At 49.2% G+C, this 15,488-nt stretch overlaps 1 protein-coding gene across 1 annotated transcript in view; it reads right to left on the reverse strand.

The window, feature by feature from the left end:
* LOC138453111 (L-gulonolactone oxidase-like) overlaps positions 1-15,488 on the reverse strand; it is a 703,062-nt gene that overhangs the window by 597,831 nt on the left and 89,743 nt on the right. The window contains exon 2 of the mRNA XM_069605641.1: positions 4,803-4,904. Coding sequence (XP_069461742.1) covers positions 4,803-4,904 — 102 coding nt within the window. The remainder of the gene's footprint in view (positions 1-4,802; positions 4,905-15,488) is intronic.

Below are 15,488 nucleotides of genomic sequence, written 5' to 3' on the forward strand. Positions count from 1 at the left end.
ATTATACTACTTTACAAATATTCCGTACATAGTGAAGAAGTGCTGGACAAGAAGCTGGGGGAACTATTGTGGAATACGGGGTGCACCAGAGTAGCCATGTGGACGCTGCGCCGTAAGAGAGTGGAAGGGGGGCTCAATATGCCAGATTTCGAGTTATACTTCATGGTGGCGCAGTTGGAAGCAACGGCAAGATAACAAGATGGGGTATTGAAAGGACTGTTGGGGGGGCTACAACCAGGGAGAAGGGGAATAGAGCTACTATGGGGAGCATAGGTGTCAAAGAGAACACATTGGTTTTTAGAACAGTCTGGGAGGTCTGGACGAGGGTGTTGAAGAAACTGCATGCAACACAACTGTATAGTAAGGGACTCCCGATTGGATTTGATGTCACCATCAGAACGGCATTGCAGAGTGTGGGTCTTAAAGATCTGATAGACAGGCAATGTGCCACGGTAGGGGATCTCTTCAGGGACAGGAAAATGCAGGGGTTTGAGGAGTGGAGACAAGCATATCAATTAACAAAGGGCCACTTCCTTCCCTATGCCAAGGTAGTAAAACGCATGGCAACACTATGGGAAGGCATTCCGGAGGAACACCCAATAATGCAGACACTGCTGGAATTAGAGGAGGGTAGGGGCAGCGTATCAAGGGTGTACAGAGCATTGCAGACAGCAAGAGAGGATGGGGAACTGATGATGAAGGGTAAGTGGGAAAGGGACTCTGGGACATCCATCTCAGAGGAACAATGGGCACAGATGTGTGAGCAGGTCAAGAAATCATCCAGGAATGCCCGATTTCAGCTCACCCAATTCTACTACTTGCACAGGCCATACATGACACCAGAAAGACTACTCGCAGTCAATCCCACAGCATCACACGCATGTACGAAGTGCAGGGAGGATCATGCCGGCTTCTGGCATGTGGTCTGGGCTTGCCCAGAGGTAACGAAATACTGGGAAGAGGTGATGACCAAAATGAATGCCATAATAGGGGGTAACTATGAATGCACTCATGAGGTGTGTCTATGGGTCTCCTCCCGGGTATGGCAGAAATGGAATACCTAAATAAACACAGGGACCTGGAGGGAGAAAGTGTGTTGGTGGTGGATTGGGGCCAGTTGCAAAATGAGTTAGCATCCAAGCAAGATTTGAAACCACCCTGAAAACAAGTGGAACCACGAGTACAGGTGGGGATTAAAGGGAAACTGGACCTGGCATGTAGGAGAAGGGTCCTTCATCCATAATGACGGGGAGCCGGGTGGGGACCTATAGGAGGAGGTGGGATGATGTGGCACTGGGGGATTGAGGGAGGGAAATGAGTAACGTTGGGGGCGGGGAAGCACTGGGGATAGGAAGGGAGGGGGAGAAGGGGGAGTTAGTTGGATAAGGGGACAAGTCTGCAATAGAGAGTATAACAGGCTGGCTGAGGGTCTACGGAGTGGGCCAGAGCCGGTCATGAGATATAGCCACATGGGAGTCACATCGGACCACAGCAAACTATACCCTGGAAGTAGAGTGCCTGGATTGGTGTGTGGGGTTCTTGGGTCATATTGTGCTAGTATTGTGACCAGTAACACCGGGCTGACATCCACAGCCACTTCTGCATCTTTGGCAAAGCTGAAATATGCCATATCCCAGGCTGAGGCAATGCCAGCGTGGATTTCAGTGAAAGCAGCCTCGCATTCAGCGGCCCAGATGAAGTCTGTCGTGGTCAGTTCTCTGAGTTGGGTGCTCACTGTTGCAAAGATTTCCAGGTAGCGTGAACAACAGCTTGCAAGCCCCAGGAATGACCTGAGGTCTGATACACCCATTGGGCGGGGGTCTTCCTGAAGTGCCTTGACCTTCTCTGGGTCCGGGCGCATGCCTTGGTCTGAAAATATGTGACCAAAGAATTTGAGAGTTTGCTTGCCAAACTCACACTTGTTCTTTTTAAGTGTGACATTGGTCACTTCTAGGTCTCTGCACACTTTATGTAGATTGACGTTGTGTTCCTGGGTTGACTGGGGCACCAAGATGTTGTAGCTGTAGTTCAGACACACATGTGTTTGATCACCTGGTGTACCTCCTCCTGGAAACATGCTGATGTCCCTGGATTTCTGGGCTAGCTCCAGCTGATGGTAGCCCTTGCTGAGGTCGAGCTTTGAGAACACGGTTGTACCGTTGAGGAGGTGGATCATGTGCATTATTCTCAGGGCTTGATGACGCTCTCGCTGGAGAGCCATGTTGGGGCGGCGCCTATCTACACACATGTGGATGGAACCTTCTGCTGATTTCTTGGGATCCAGCATGATTGGGGAGATCCATGGGGTGGTCCCCACCACGGGCTCGATGATATGGAGGTCCAGTAAGCGCCTTAATTCTTCCTCCACCTGTTTTTGAATGTTAATCGGGATGCCCCTGTGGTGCAGGGCATATGGCTTGACTTCTGGTCGATGTGAAGTCTCACTTTACAGTCACGCAGCTTGCCCTGGCCCTTGAAGAGGTTTGGATAGGTTTTAGTGATGTCACCCTGCTGGCCAGGTATTCGTGGGCTATCACAGGGTGTAAAATATGTATGAGTACCATATCAGGGCCATTTTGAAACTCAAGATGCATCCTCTGTTGGCTTCTGTGGAGAGGGCATTTAACTGTATGTGGACCGTGTGCGATTTGTGTGCCCAGACTGTGGTAAAAGTACCCTTGCACAGCAGAGGAGTGTTTGAGCCATAACGGAAAATGTCAACCTGCGAGGACCGCAGTTTTGGTGGATGAGGGAGGTGATTGCATGTCTCTTCTCTCAGAACGTTAATAGTTGCACCCATGTCAATGAGAAATTCTGTCGGAATGTTGTGCACCTGAAGTGTCAGAATGGGGCTGTGTTCCTTTGCTGTCTCAATACCAAGTGCCCACAAATATCTTTTCCTCCTCTGCCTGTCATGCAAGGATGAGGAATCACTCCCAGATAGCAAGCGTATCTCCACATAGCGGACACTGCTTCAGGGTTTGTAGGTAGTTCTCCTCTTAGGAGACCGGAGCGATCTTCTAGGCGGTTGAAGGCTCCTCTCGCCTTCCGCGGGGTGGAACCTTCTGTGTTCGCAGCTCGACCTCCTGTCTTCTGATCAGTGATTGGGGTGGCGCATGCTGCTCCTCGGCGAGGCAGCCTGGGTGGTGGGCTCCGTGGCATTTCTGCAGACCGCTCTGAAATGGTCATCACCCCCACATGCTGCCAACTTCTGACCAAGTGCTGGTCACGTGCCTTCGTGGGGGAATTTGTAGCCACACCTGTAACATGATTTCGCTTTCTGGCTGGGTTTGTTGGGTATGGTCAGTGTTAGTTTCTTGATGACCTCCTGGTCCCTGGTGTCCGACGAGATCTTCACTCATACCAGGCCAACCACTTGCTGCGTAACTGCTGAGTTGGTGCGGGCGATCACACAAATTTCACCGAGAGTCCACTGTTTTTTCAGCAGTTTTCTTTTGAATTCTGCAGAATAGCACCCCACGATGACTTGGGAGGGTAATGCTTCATGATTTGAGTATCAATGGAAGGCATCATGCGAATGCTGAGTCGCATTACATATTTGTCCATGGTTTCCCTTCTCTCTTGCATGGTTGAATCAAATATATGTCTCTCATAGTCCACGTTGGTGTGTGGTGCAAAATAAGTATTAAGAGCCTCCCACATTTCCTGGTATGTCTCCTTTTCCTCATCGACCAACTTGTAGAGGATGTCTCTGACAGCGGTCCCCACTGCTAAGGTAAGTATGTTTTTCTTCCTTTCCTTAACCATGGGGTCCATCACCCCCACATACACCCTAAAGTCTTTCATCCATCAGACCCACCGATGCCCGAAGTTACCTGTGTCTCTGAGGTCGAATGCTTAGGGTAACTGCCATGGGGTAACGTCACCTTGGCCATGAGGAAAGGTTTCCAACAGTCTTGCAGGCACGTCGCAGGGATGTCTTTCTCCGACGTTGTTAGCCACAGTGTGCTCCTTCCTGTGGTTTGGAGTGCTGGTCTGTGCTCCAGGCTGTACGGGTGCTGCTTCACTCTGTTGTTCCAGGAAGGGGGGGGATTCCTTTTGGCCTTCTCACCCCTTCTCACCCCTTCCTGATGTGCGTAGTTGCCAGGGGAGGGGAGGGCTCACAGGCTGAGGTGCTGCTCATCAATCATTCCATGGACATTCCTGCACCTTTTCTGATACATGTGGCCTCTGTGAAGGGGGGGTGCCTAACAGGCCGTGATGTCTCTGAAGCACCACCGCGGTCCATGCTGAAAATGCATCGTGTGGCCTGCTTGCCTATGTAGCCACCGTAGGGGACGTGGTCACTGCTGCTCCCTTGGGTCTGTGCGAGCAGCGGAGGCAGCCCACACCTCCTGCTCCTGCTCTGAGAAGTGCACCAGGGAGGACCACGCTGGGTCCGTCATCTCTTGTCGCCAATGTCGGGGGGAGCGGTGCTCTCATTTATACCGCCAGGCACCGTGTCAGCATTCACACACTGTTATAATAAGAAGGCCCACATGGCAGTGCCAGTCTCTACTCAAACTTTATTCTTAACTAACTCCCCTTCTTGATTCCCCATCACGTCCCTTTCCAACGGTCCCGTCCCCGCCCTAACCAGGCCGCATAGTCAGATCGTGGCATTAAAAATGTCACCATGACTATGAAAAACCACCCCTGTTTTTAGGCACGTCATGATGATCTCCATGGAGGCTTCACCTCCACATTGTGTTCTGGGTAACGTGCAATTCCTTTCATTGTGTTTAATGAACCCTTTCCCCTCCTGTTGCCTACTGTGCTTCCTCCAGCCCACTGACCCTTACCTCTTTGACTTCCTCTGCAGTTGTTGGCTGGAAGAACAGCTCTGGACTGGAGCCATATGTTTGAGCCCAGTTTTGGAACTTGAAACCTCCACGGCCCAGAACCTATTCATAAAGGGATACACATGGAGTTAGCAAAAGGAGGCACAGGAACTTGGGGAGACAACACATGATGCTGCTTTCAGCACGTTAACTTGTTTAATGACACTTGCATCAGGACATTTTTGTTTCCACTCATAAACCGTAATACAGCATATGTTAGAAAGTTAATGAAATGCATTACCAAAAAGTAGCAATCATCTAAATAAAAAAATAAAAAACACTTCCTTGGGAAAGCAATGATAATTCACAATAGCTGCCTGTCAACATGTATGACAACTGAAATTACAATCATTGTTGGTTACTAGAATGTTCAACCAGGGGATATGCAGAACAGAGCAAACACAGCAGTATAACATGTACAGCAGACATGGGTTCGAGGGATGTAGAACGCGTACAATTGCTGAGCCAATAGGTTTTAGATTTCATATTTACAAAGTGGCATTCAAAGGCCAGTTGCACTTTATAGTAGGATTTAATTGGCAAGCATGCTGAATCATCATTAAATATGTCATGCTATGTTATATGGCATTTGTATAGCGCCTTTTGCTGTTGGTATGGCCTTGAAACGCTGTGGGGATGAGCGCCCTTCGGAGGACTGTGGTTTAGGGCAATGTCAACACAGCCAACACCTTTGAATGGTAAATCAGCGTCAGCGACATGTCAGATATGCATGACCCAGGCTTCCATTATGCTAAGCGCTTCTTAGAGTGGGCTGATCTGTTTCAGTGGATGGAAATGAAAGTGGGACGTGCTACCTAGAAGTTTGTGATCCTCCCATGGCCTTTCACAGCTGCCTTGGGATGGGGTGCAGTGTGTGTTGTCGGCCTGACTATAGCTTACCAGCTGAGGAGCTCCTCCCAAAGAAAGGGAGGGGACATGGCGGGTGTGGGGGGCCTCATATGGTCAACCATCAGGGGCATGTGGTGTGGTAGGGCTGGTGGTAGGGGATGTGGCAAGTGGTATGTTTATAACGGATAGGAATGTAGCACTTCACACGCCCTGCCCAGTTAGGTGTTCCGTGCGCATAACCTGTTGGGTTTGTCTCCGTGTGCAATACCTTGTCTGATTCGGGCTGTGTGTGGTAGTTACATGATTTTTAATGATTATTTAGTACATTTTAAGCTAGGTAAGCAACAACTTGGTGCCGAGGTTGAGAATTCAGCAACATTGAAAGAGGACAGAGAAATGCCCGGGAAGATCTGACACTAGAAGTAAATGGTTAAGGCCTGCAAGCAGAGACGTCTTTATGGTAGGGCAAACAGGGCCCTTGCCCCCCCCTTACCCTCTGCAGGGGGGGCACAAGGCTGCGTGAGCTAAAGAAGTCACTTTCCATTGTTCAGCAAATTTAAAAAGCGTGTCAGGATATTTTATGGCATGCTGCTGAGGCTCTAAACCTATTGCCTGTCTGTTGTTCACAAGTACATTCTGCTCTGATCAATTCGTCATGCAATGCTTTCTGTGTTCACTGTGGAGTTCATAGTTTGTGCCTTCACTACGGCTCTTTTATATTGCTGCGAGGCAGCATATCAACCTATGGGTTGTGATCATGACAAGGGGGGCGCAATCAGATATTCTGGATCCCTTAATTCATTTGGTTCGGTTGAAGGGGTTCCCAAAGAGGTCTGTGCTCCAGGCTCCGAAAGTGCTAAAGATGACCATGCCTGCATCAAATCAAAGTGCTTGTGAGTTGGGGTAGCCTGAACGCATGAGACTAGAAGGCATGACCACCTGCGGTATCCCGACTTGGTGAGATTTTAAAAAAAATAATTTTTGTATTTACTTGTGTATGGGCAAGTTTTGGCTTTTACAAGGAACTTTGAAAGATGAACATGAAAAGAATACAGAAATAAAGTGTTGTGCCTTATAGATGTCCTTCCTATTTACACTTATATTTTTAGTGATTCGATTTTCTCAAATGCTAGGTTTAAAATCTGTGTTGTCGCAATAGTCCATCTAGTGTTTTCTCTGCTAATTAAGCGGGCCCACCATGTTTCCTCTTCACACAAGTCTCACTCAGGTAACAATGGGGACAAGTATACGGCTCTTGCGTCACGTGTTGCTGAGCAAACATCAGTAAGTACCATATAGTTTCCAGGTGATGTTCCTCAAGACATAGCCGGCATTTATTCGAGGCCGACAAAGATCTTATTTTCAGTATTTCATTAGTTGGGTGAAGATTTAATCGAGCTCTCACGAAAGTTCCTCTAAGCTTTTTGTCTGGGATATTAGTAATGTAGGCCATTGTTTCTTTGGTTTGTTTGTTTGTTTATTTTATTTCTATAGCGCTCCGGACCCGGGAGTAAAAGGGCGCTTAGTACAAGTTACAAGGCACAATACATGGTAATAAGCAGTAATAGTTGAATAACAGTTATATACAGAATATACAGACAGTGGAGTTAATAGCAAACAATAAAGACAAAAATGAGACATGTGCAATATGTACAATTTATAGCTAAGTCTAACTTAACGGTTGACTTTTGTCAAAAGCCACCTAATGGCAAGTTTCCTGAACGACTGGAAGGATTTGGATGACTTAATATTCAGTGGCAGGGCGTTCCAGAGTTGGGAGGCGAGGACAGTGAAGCTCGAGCCTCCGGCTCTTTTAGAGGTAAATCTGGGTACTGTGAGGCATAAGGTATTGGAAGATCTTGTGGTTCTGATGGAAGATTTCATGGTGAATTTGTTAGTCAGGTGGGGGGGGCTAGATGATTGAGAGCTTTGTAAGTGAGGCAGAGGGTTTTTAGATCGATTTTGTGTTGGATAGTGAGCCATTTGCATGTAGTTCTGGTGGCAGTGATGTGCTCACGCCTGGGAATGTTTAGCGCTGCCTGTAGCGCATTATTTTGAAGGACTTGGAGTTTACTAATTATCGCTTGGTTAGACCCTAGGTAGAGGCTATTACAGTAATCTAGTTTAGATTGTATAAGAGCTCTAGCTAGTGTGAGGCAGCTGTTAGAGGAAAGAAATGGTCTAGAAGCTCTAATTAGTTTTCCTGTATAGGCAGTGGCTGAAGCTGTTGAGTTGATTTGCTTTGTGAGGTTAATATTGGCATCGAGGTAGAAGCCAAGTGTTTTCACGTTTTTGGAGACCGGGATGGTATTGCCATCAATTGTGATGTTGGAATAGTTGGGACTAAGTTTTTGTAGGTTGTTAGTGTCACCCGCAGGCGTTCCGAATGGCGGTTTCTTCCGCGCTGGGTTTTGGGACGTAGGTACGGGAGGTACTAGTCCCTCCTTTGTGTCTGTTACTTTTTCCTCCTTGTAGCGCGGGGCCGCTGGGAGTATATCTTCTCTCCCGGCCCAGCGGTCCCTGCGTTGCAACTATCCTTTGGAAGCTCTCGCTCTTCCGGGTTTCTTCGCTTCTGCCTCGCTCTGTCCAGGCTCCAGTCACTCGCGCCCTACAGCGAGTGTTCTTCTTACTTTCTCTCCCCTCCAGTTTTCTCTGCTGCCGCCGCGCCTCGGCGGTTTCTGTTTCTCTTCTCTTGCGGCCCCGTCCCCGCGGATAGGCGCCGCCCCTTTCCCTGCGCTTTTCTTTTCTCTCTCCGCTACTTGCCTGGCACCTTTCTCCTTTGCTTACCTCTCCTCCTTGCCCTTGTTCCGCTTGCGGCCTTGGCTGGTGGGCGTTCCGGCTCCCACGACAGGACTCCCCTGTTCCGCTGCAGTGTTGCCTTCAGTTTCGCATATGGATCCAGTCTACTATCTACCTCCGACCCATCTGAAGTCTACTTTCTGCTGGAACTACGCCTTCCGGGCTACAGACCAGAGGAGTCCAAGGGTTTTTCCCCATTCAGGGTTTTTTCCCCTATTTCGGCTTGGTTCCGGAAGGGAGGTCCTCGGACAGCTGTTCTCTTCAGCGGTCACGGTGGCCTCCCTCCGTGACAAGCAAGCTCATCGGAAAAAGGAGAAGGATTATCTACTCCGACGGCATCTGCAGGACCCTGACAGCGATTCCGGCGGTTCAGGTGAGGAGAGTTCGACAGAAGGGGGAGAAAAGGGAGACCAGGCATTTAAACTGTCACAGATTGCAACGCCAAAGAAAGACACCATGTCAGCCGAAGGGCAAGTGCAAGAACTTTGGCAGGCTATTCAAGCTATGTCTCAGGAACTTCAGGGAGTCAAAGCTGAGAACGCCCTCCTTAGACAAATGGTATCTGCTCGGGAACCTCCTCCTCCAGAACTACCGCCTACAACACTTTCCTCGGGAAAATTTGATGGTGCCCCCAAAAAAGTGAAGGAATTCCTAGAGGCGTGTACCGTCTACTTTACTTTCCGACCCCGTACTTTCTCTACAGACCAAGCGAAGGTCGGCTTCCTAATCTCGAACATGACAGGCAACGCTCTGACCTGGGCCACTCCCCTAGTCACAAGCAACAATGCCATTCTCCAAGATTACGCAGCGTTCCAAAATTCTCTGAGACAGACTTTCGAACGCCCAGAGTTGTCATTTACTGCTTCTGAAGAGTTGTTGGATGTAAAGCAAGGTTCTTTGGACGTCCTGTCTTATATCTCTGCTTTCAAAACAGTAGCTTCTGGCGCAGGCTGGCCAGAACCGGCACAGTATGCCATTTTCAGGAGGGGTCTAAAAGAGGAAATTAAGGATGAGTTAGCCAGATCTACTCGCTCACCTACTTTCTCGGACCTGCTAACTGCTGCACTACATATCGAGTATCGCCTACAGGAAAGGAAGATGGAAAGACGCAAACAACGAGGCTCAGGATTCCTCCCGGATTCTCGGACATACTCTCCCCCTAGTCGTTCTCCCGCTGCCGCTTCAGAGGAACCGATGCAGATTGGCTTCACAAGAGCACCTTTGACTGCTGCCGAAAGACGGCGAAGAAGAGAAAAAGGACTTTGCGCTTACTGTGGGTCGGATCAACACCTTCTAAAAGACTGCACAGAACTGCCTAACAAGAGGCAGGGAAACGATCACCCTCGGCAACAATAGGGACTAGTGTCCGGGGGTTTCCAGTTCTGTCTACTCGTCCCTATGTTTCTCTAACAGTTTCTTCTTCTGACTCCAAGGAAGATTCCAGACTCATGGTAGTTTCAGCTATCATCATGATAGAAGGCGAGAAGGTGGAGACTCTCGCATTATTGGACTGTGGAGCAGCAGGAAACTTCGTTGATACCCTATGGGCCGATAAGGTTGGTCTGCGCAGGATACACCGGAAGGAAGGTCAGAAGATAGAAGGAGTTGACGGCTCTCCACTATCATCCGGACTCATCACCCATACCACTGAAGAGCTATCCTTAACAGTTTTTCAGCACTCGGAAGTGATAAGGTTCGACATCATCCGGGCTGCACATTTTCCAATAATTTTGGGAATCACATGGCTTCGCAGACACAATCCCCAAATCGATTGGACAAAGAACCAGCTGAGTTTCTGTTCTGCATACTGCACCGAACACTGTCTTCCACCGAAGAGTCAGAAGGGCCTTCAATCTATTACGGCTCACACCTCCAACTGTGTGGGGGTTTTTGCACTACCCAATTTTTGTTTGAAATACTCCGAAGTATTCCAAGAAAGCCTTCACTCCAAACTGCCACCCCACCGGGCCGAGGACTGTACCATAGATCTGGTAACCAATGCACTAGTTCCCTTCGGCAGAATGTTCTCTTTAACACTTACGGAGAAGCTTGTGTTACGTAACTATTTGGACACAAATATGACGAATGGGCTGATTCAGCCTTCGAAATCCCCTGCAGGGGCTCCCTTATTTTTCATCAAGAAAAGGGATTCCACTGAACTTAGACCCTGTATAGACTACAGAGGTCTAAATAAGGTGACTATCCGAGATCGTTATCCCATGCCATTGATCTCCGATATCATCGAGGCTGTACAAGGAGCCAAAATTTTTACCAAACTTGACCTCAGAAACGCATATATCTGCTCAGAATCTCCAAGGGTGACGAATGGAAGACGGCATTCCGCACTCCTTTCGGCCTGTACGAGTACAAGGTGATGCCATTTGGACTGGTTAACGCTCCTGCAGATTTTCAAAGATTTATGGACAGAATGTTTTCCGACATGCTTTCCACTTCTGTCATCATCTATTTGGATGATATCTTGGTCTACTCCTCAAACTTACAGGAACACATCGTTCATGTCATTCAAGTTCTTGAACGTCTACAGAAGAACGAGCTATTGGTTAAAGCCGAGAAGTGCAAATTTGCAGTACCTTCTGTGCAGTATCTGGGTTACAAGTTATCGGAAGAAGGAATAGACATGGATCAAAGGAAGGTTCAGGCCATTCTCGAATGGTCCGCCCCCACTTCTGTCCGTGAGGTGCAGAGGTTCCTGGCACTCTCCAACTATTACCGAAGGTTCATCCCCAACTTCTCGGAAGTGGTGTACCCCATCACTCGCCTACTCAAGAAGGGGGCCTCTCCGTTCCGCTGGTCAACCGATACCGAGAACAGTTTCAAGTTGCTCAAACATCTCTTCTGCTCAGCTCCGATTCTCCGACACCCGGACCAAACTCAGCCCTTCATCCTGGAGACCGATGCCTCTGCAATTGCCATCGGAGCGGTACTACTTCAGGCTGTCGGTGGAGTGGAACATCCGGTAGCTTACTTATCCAAGACACTCTCACCCAGTCAATTGAATTATTCTGTCCTAGAAAAGGAGCTGTTGGCAATGAAATTGGCTTGCGACGAATGGCGCCATCTGCTCATGGGGGCCCGACATCCCTTCCTTATCAGGACTGACCACAAGAACCTGAAAGCCCTCCAGGAAATGGAGTGTTCTAATTCCAGGCAAGCACGTTGGGCCTATCTTTTCTCGCAATATGATTACCAGATTTCTTACATTCCTGGGTCACTAAACCACCTGGCAGATGCCCTATCCCGCAAGGACTCCAGCAAGGAAAGGGCTTCGTTATCCACTGAACCCATGTTTCATCGCAACCGGATATTGGCCCTTGTTAGCTCTTTCCTACAAGAGGTTAAAGCCGCTGTGGTTCAGGAACTTCCCCAATTACCGCTACACTCCGACTCTCCTTACCAGGAGAAGGACGGCTGGCTGTTCTTCAAGAAATGACTGTATGTTCCAGAAGGCATGCTGCGGAAGAAGATTCTGGATTGGTGTCACACTTCTCGCCCTGCAGGTCACCGCGGGGGAATTAACACCCTGGAGCTCATCTCGAGGAATTTTTCCTGGCCCACCGTGAGAAGAGATACCCTGGACTTTGTGAAGACCTGTCCTATTTGTGCTCGGTCTAAATATCCTACAGGGAAACCGTTGGGGTTACTCACCCAGGTTGAGATGCCTACTCGCCCCTGGGGGTTGGTTTCTACGGATTTCATTGTAGACCTACCGGTATCCGAATCCTGTACCTGCATCATGGTCACGGTAGATGCGTTCTCCAGGATGGCAGATTTCTCTCCTCTTTCTGGTGTTCCTACAGCCACTAAGATGGCTGAGGTGTTTGCACGAGACATCTTCAGACTTCATGGTTTACCTGACAAGATCATCTCTGATCGGGGTAGTCAGTACACCTCGAGATTCTGGACAGCCCTGTGTAACCGATTGGGGATTGAGAGAGCACTCTCTTCGGGATTCCATCCCCAATCCAACGGGATGACGGAACGTCTGAACGCCACTCTCGAACTATATCTGAGATGTTACGTCACTCAGCATCAAGACAATTGGGTTTCACTACTGCCTACTGCAGAATTCTCGTATAACAATACAAGGCACGCTGCCATTGGTCTCTCGCCATTCTTTTGTACTTATGGGGTCCACCCTAAGTCCATTCTTCCTGAGGTTCCCAGTTTCACCAACTCCCCAGCGGCCGAAGAGGTATTAGATCAGATCAAGGATGCCCATGCCACGGCATTGCAGAGTTTAGAGAACAGCAGGAGACGATCGAAGATCGGAGCAGATAAACACCGCAAAGAATGTCCAGATTGGAAGCCAGGAGACAAGGTGTGGTTGTCCACTCGGTTTTTACCCAGATGGACAAGGCCCTCTAAACTCTCCCCTCGCTTTCTGGGTCCCTTTCCCATTCTTCTCAAGATCAATCCTGTGGCTTACCGTCTTCGGCTGCCTCGTTCTCTGAATCGCATTCACCCTGTATTTCATTCGTCTCTCCTTAAACCTTTCTATTCCGATTCTCATCACAGACCAGTGCCCAGACACACTCCCTCACAGACACCCAATCAAGCAGAATTTGAGGTCTCCAACATTAGAGACTCTAGGTTCTACCGAGGGAGGTTGGAATACCTTTTGTCCTGGAAGGGTTATCCGGAGTCGGAGGACTCTTGGGAACCTGCTTCTCAGGTGCATGCTCCTTGCTTGCTCGCCAGGTTCCACCGCCTGCACCCGGGGAAACCTGGGGTGGTGAGGACTGGAAGGGGGCATACTGTCACCCGCAGGCGTTCCGAATGGCGGTTTCTTCCGCGCTGGGTTTTGGGACGTAGGTACGGGAGGTACTAGTCCCTCCTTTGTGTCCGTTACTTTTTCCTCCTTGTAGCACGGGGCTGCTGGGAGTATATCTTCTCTCCCGGCCCAGCGGTCCCTGCGTTGCAACTATCCTTTGGAAGCTCTCGCTCTTCCGGGCTTCTTCACTCCTGCCTCGCTCTGTCCCGGCTCCAGTCACTCGCGCCCTACAGCGAGTGTTCTTCTTACTTTCTCTCCCCTCCAGTTTTCTCTGCTGCCACCGCGCCTCGGCAGTTTCTGTTTCTCTTCTCTTGCGGCCCCGTCCCCGCGGATAGGCGCCGCCCCTTTCCCTGCGCTTTTCTTTTCTCTCTCCGCTACTTGCCTGGCACCTTTCTCCTTTGCTTACCTCTCCTCCTTGCCCTTGTTCCGCTTGCGGCCTTGGCTGGTGGGTGTTCCGGCTCCCACGACAGGACTCCCCGTTCCGCTGCAGTGTTGCCTTCAGTTTCGCATACGGATCCAGTCTACTATCTACCTCCGACCCATCTGAAGTCTACTTTCTGCTGGAACTACGCCTTCCGGGCTACAGACCAGAGGAGTCCAAGGGTTTTTCCCCATTCAGGGTTTTTTCCCCTATTTCGGCTTGGTTCCGGAAGGGAGGTCCTCGGACAGCTGTTCTCTTCAGCGGTCACGGTGGCCTCCCTCCGTGACAAGCAAGCTCATCGGAGAAAGGAGAAGGATTATCTACTCCGACGGCATCTGCAGGACCCTGACAGCGATTCCGGCGGTTCAGGTGAGGAGAGTTCGACAGAAGGGGGAGAAAAGGGAGACCAGGCATTTAAACTGTCACAGTTAGGAGAACCAACAATGAGCAGTTCAGTCTTCTCGTCGTTCAGGCAGAGGCCATGTGTGGCCATCCATGCCTGAATGACAGAGAAGATTTCATTGATCCTGGCTACATCGGTATTGTAGTTGCCCGAGATGATGAGGAGTATCTGGGTGTCATCCGCGTAATTAGTGTAGGTGACACCCAGACGATCCAGTTTATCAAAGAGGGGCTTTGTAAAGATATTGTATAGGGTGGGTGAAACATAAGAGCCTTGTGGGACACCGCAGGTGACAGGGATGGGGTCTGCTGCTGCCACCGGAGAGAAGACTCTCATAGTTCTATTGGCCAGGAAGGACTGTATCCACATGACAGCAGAGGGGGAAAAGTGGGCGGCCGAGGAGAGGTGGTTGCAGAGTATTTTATGGTCGACCAAGTCGAAGGCTGCTGAGAGATCTAAAAGGAGTAGGATGGCAGCCTTACCCTTATCTTTGATTTCCTCAATCTGACTTTTAAGATCAACAAGGGCCATTTCTGTTCTATGTTGAGGCCGGAAGCCAGACTGACGCAATCCAAGTAATTGGTTGGACTCTAGGTAATGCTGAATTTGCAAGTAAGCAACTCTGTCAAGGATTTTTAACAGGAAGAGAACGGTTATGATAGGCCTGTAATTTGTGGGGATGGCTGGGTCCAAGGTCTGTTTTTTTAGTAGCGGGAGGACCCAACACTGTTTCAAATTGTTGGGTACTGAATTGGTGGAAAATTACACGTTTATCAGCTTGGAAATGAAAGGGGCGAGGTCTCTTGCTGCATCTTTTATAATCTGTGCGGGACAGCTGTCCCCTTTGCAATTTGACGGTTTGAGGGAGGTTATGATTTTTTGCACTTCTAGTCCGGTTACTTTTTTGAAGGTGAAGCCATCGTTAGTGTTAGGGGTGGTAGGTGGGCTAGGGATAGGGGGGCTAGGGGTGGGGCTACTATTAGAGAGTTGTAGTCTTTTATTTCCAATTTTAGTTTGTAGGCCAGTGATTTTGTTTGCAAGGGCATCTTGGATGCTAGTGCACCAGGGTTGGTCCTTCACGGACATGTCCGTAGGTGGATTGGGATTTTCTAACTCCTTCAGGATGGTGAATAATTCTTTGGTGTTGGAACTTGCATTACTTATTCTTGTATTGTAGGCTTCCTTTTTAGTGCGAATTATTTCTTTTTTATAAAGGGAGGATGCATTTGTGAGATTGATTTTGTGTTCCTCTGATGGGTTCATTTTCCAAAGGGTTTCCATTTGGAGGGGCAACAAGGTCGATAGCTTTGGTCATGGCGTTATTGTAGGTCTCTACTAGTGAGTTAAGGTCCGATGTGTTAGGGATCATGTATAGGGTGGGTA

This window comes from Ambystoma mexicanum, chromosome 4p (genome assembly GCF_040938575.1).
Source record: "Ambystoma mexicanum isolate Mex_15411 chromosome 4p, UKY_AmexF1_1, whole genome shotgun sequence".
In the NCBI taxonomy this organism is placed as follows: Eukaryota; Metazoa; Chordata; class Amphibia; order Caudata; family Ambystomatidae; genus Ambystoma; species Ambystoma mexicanum.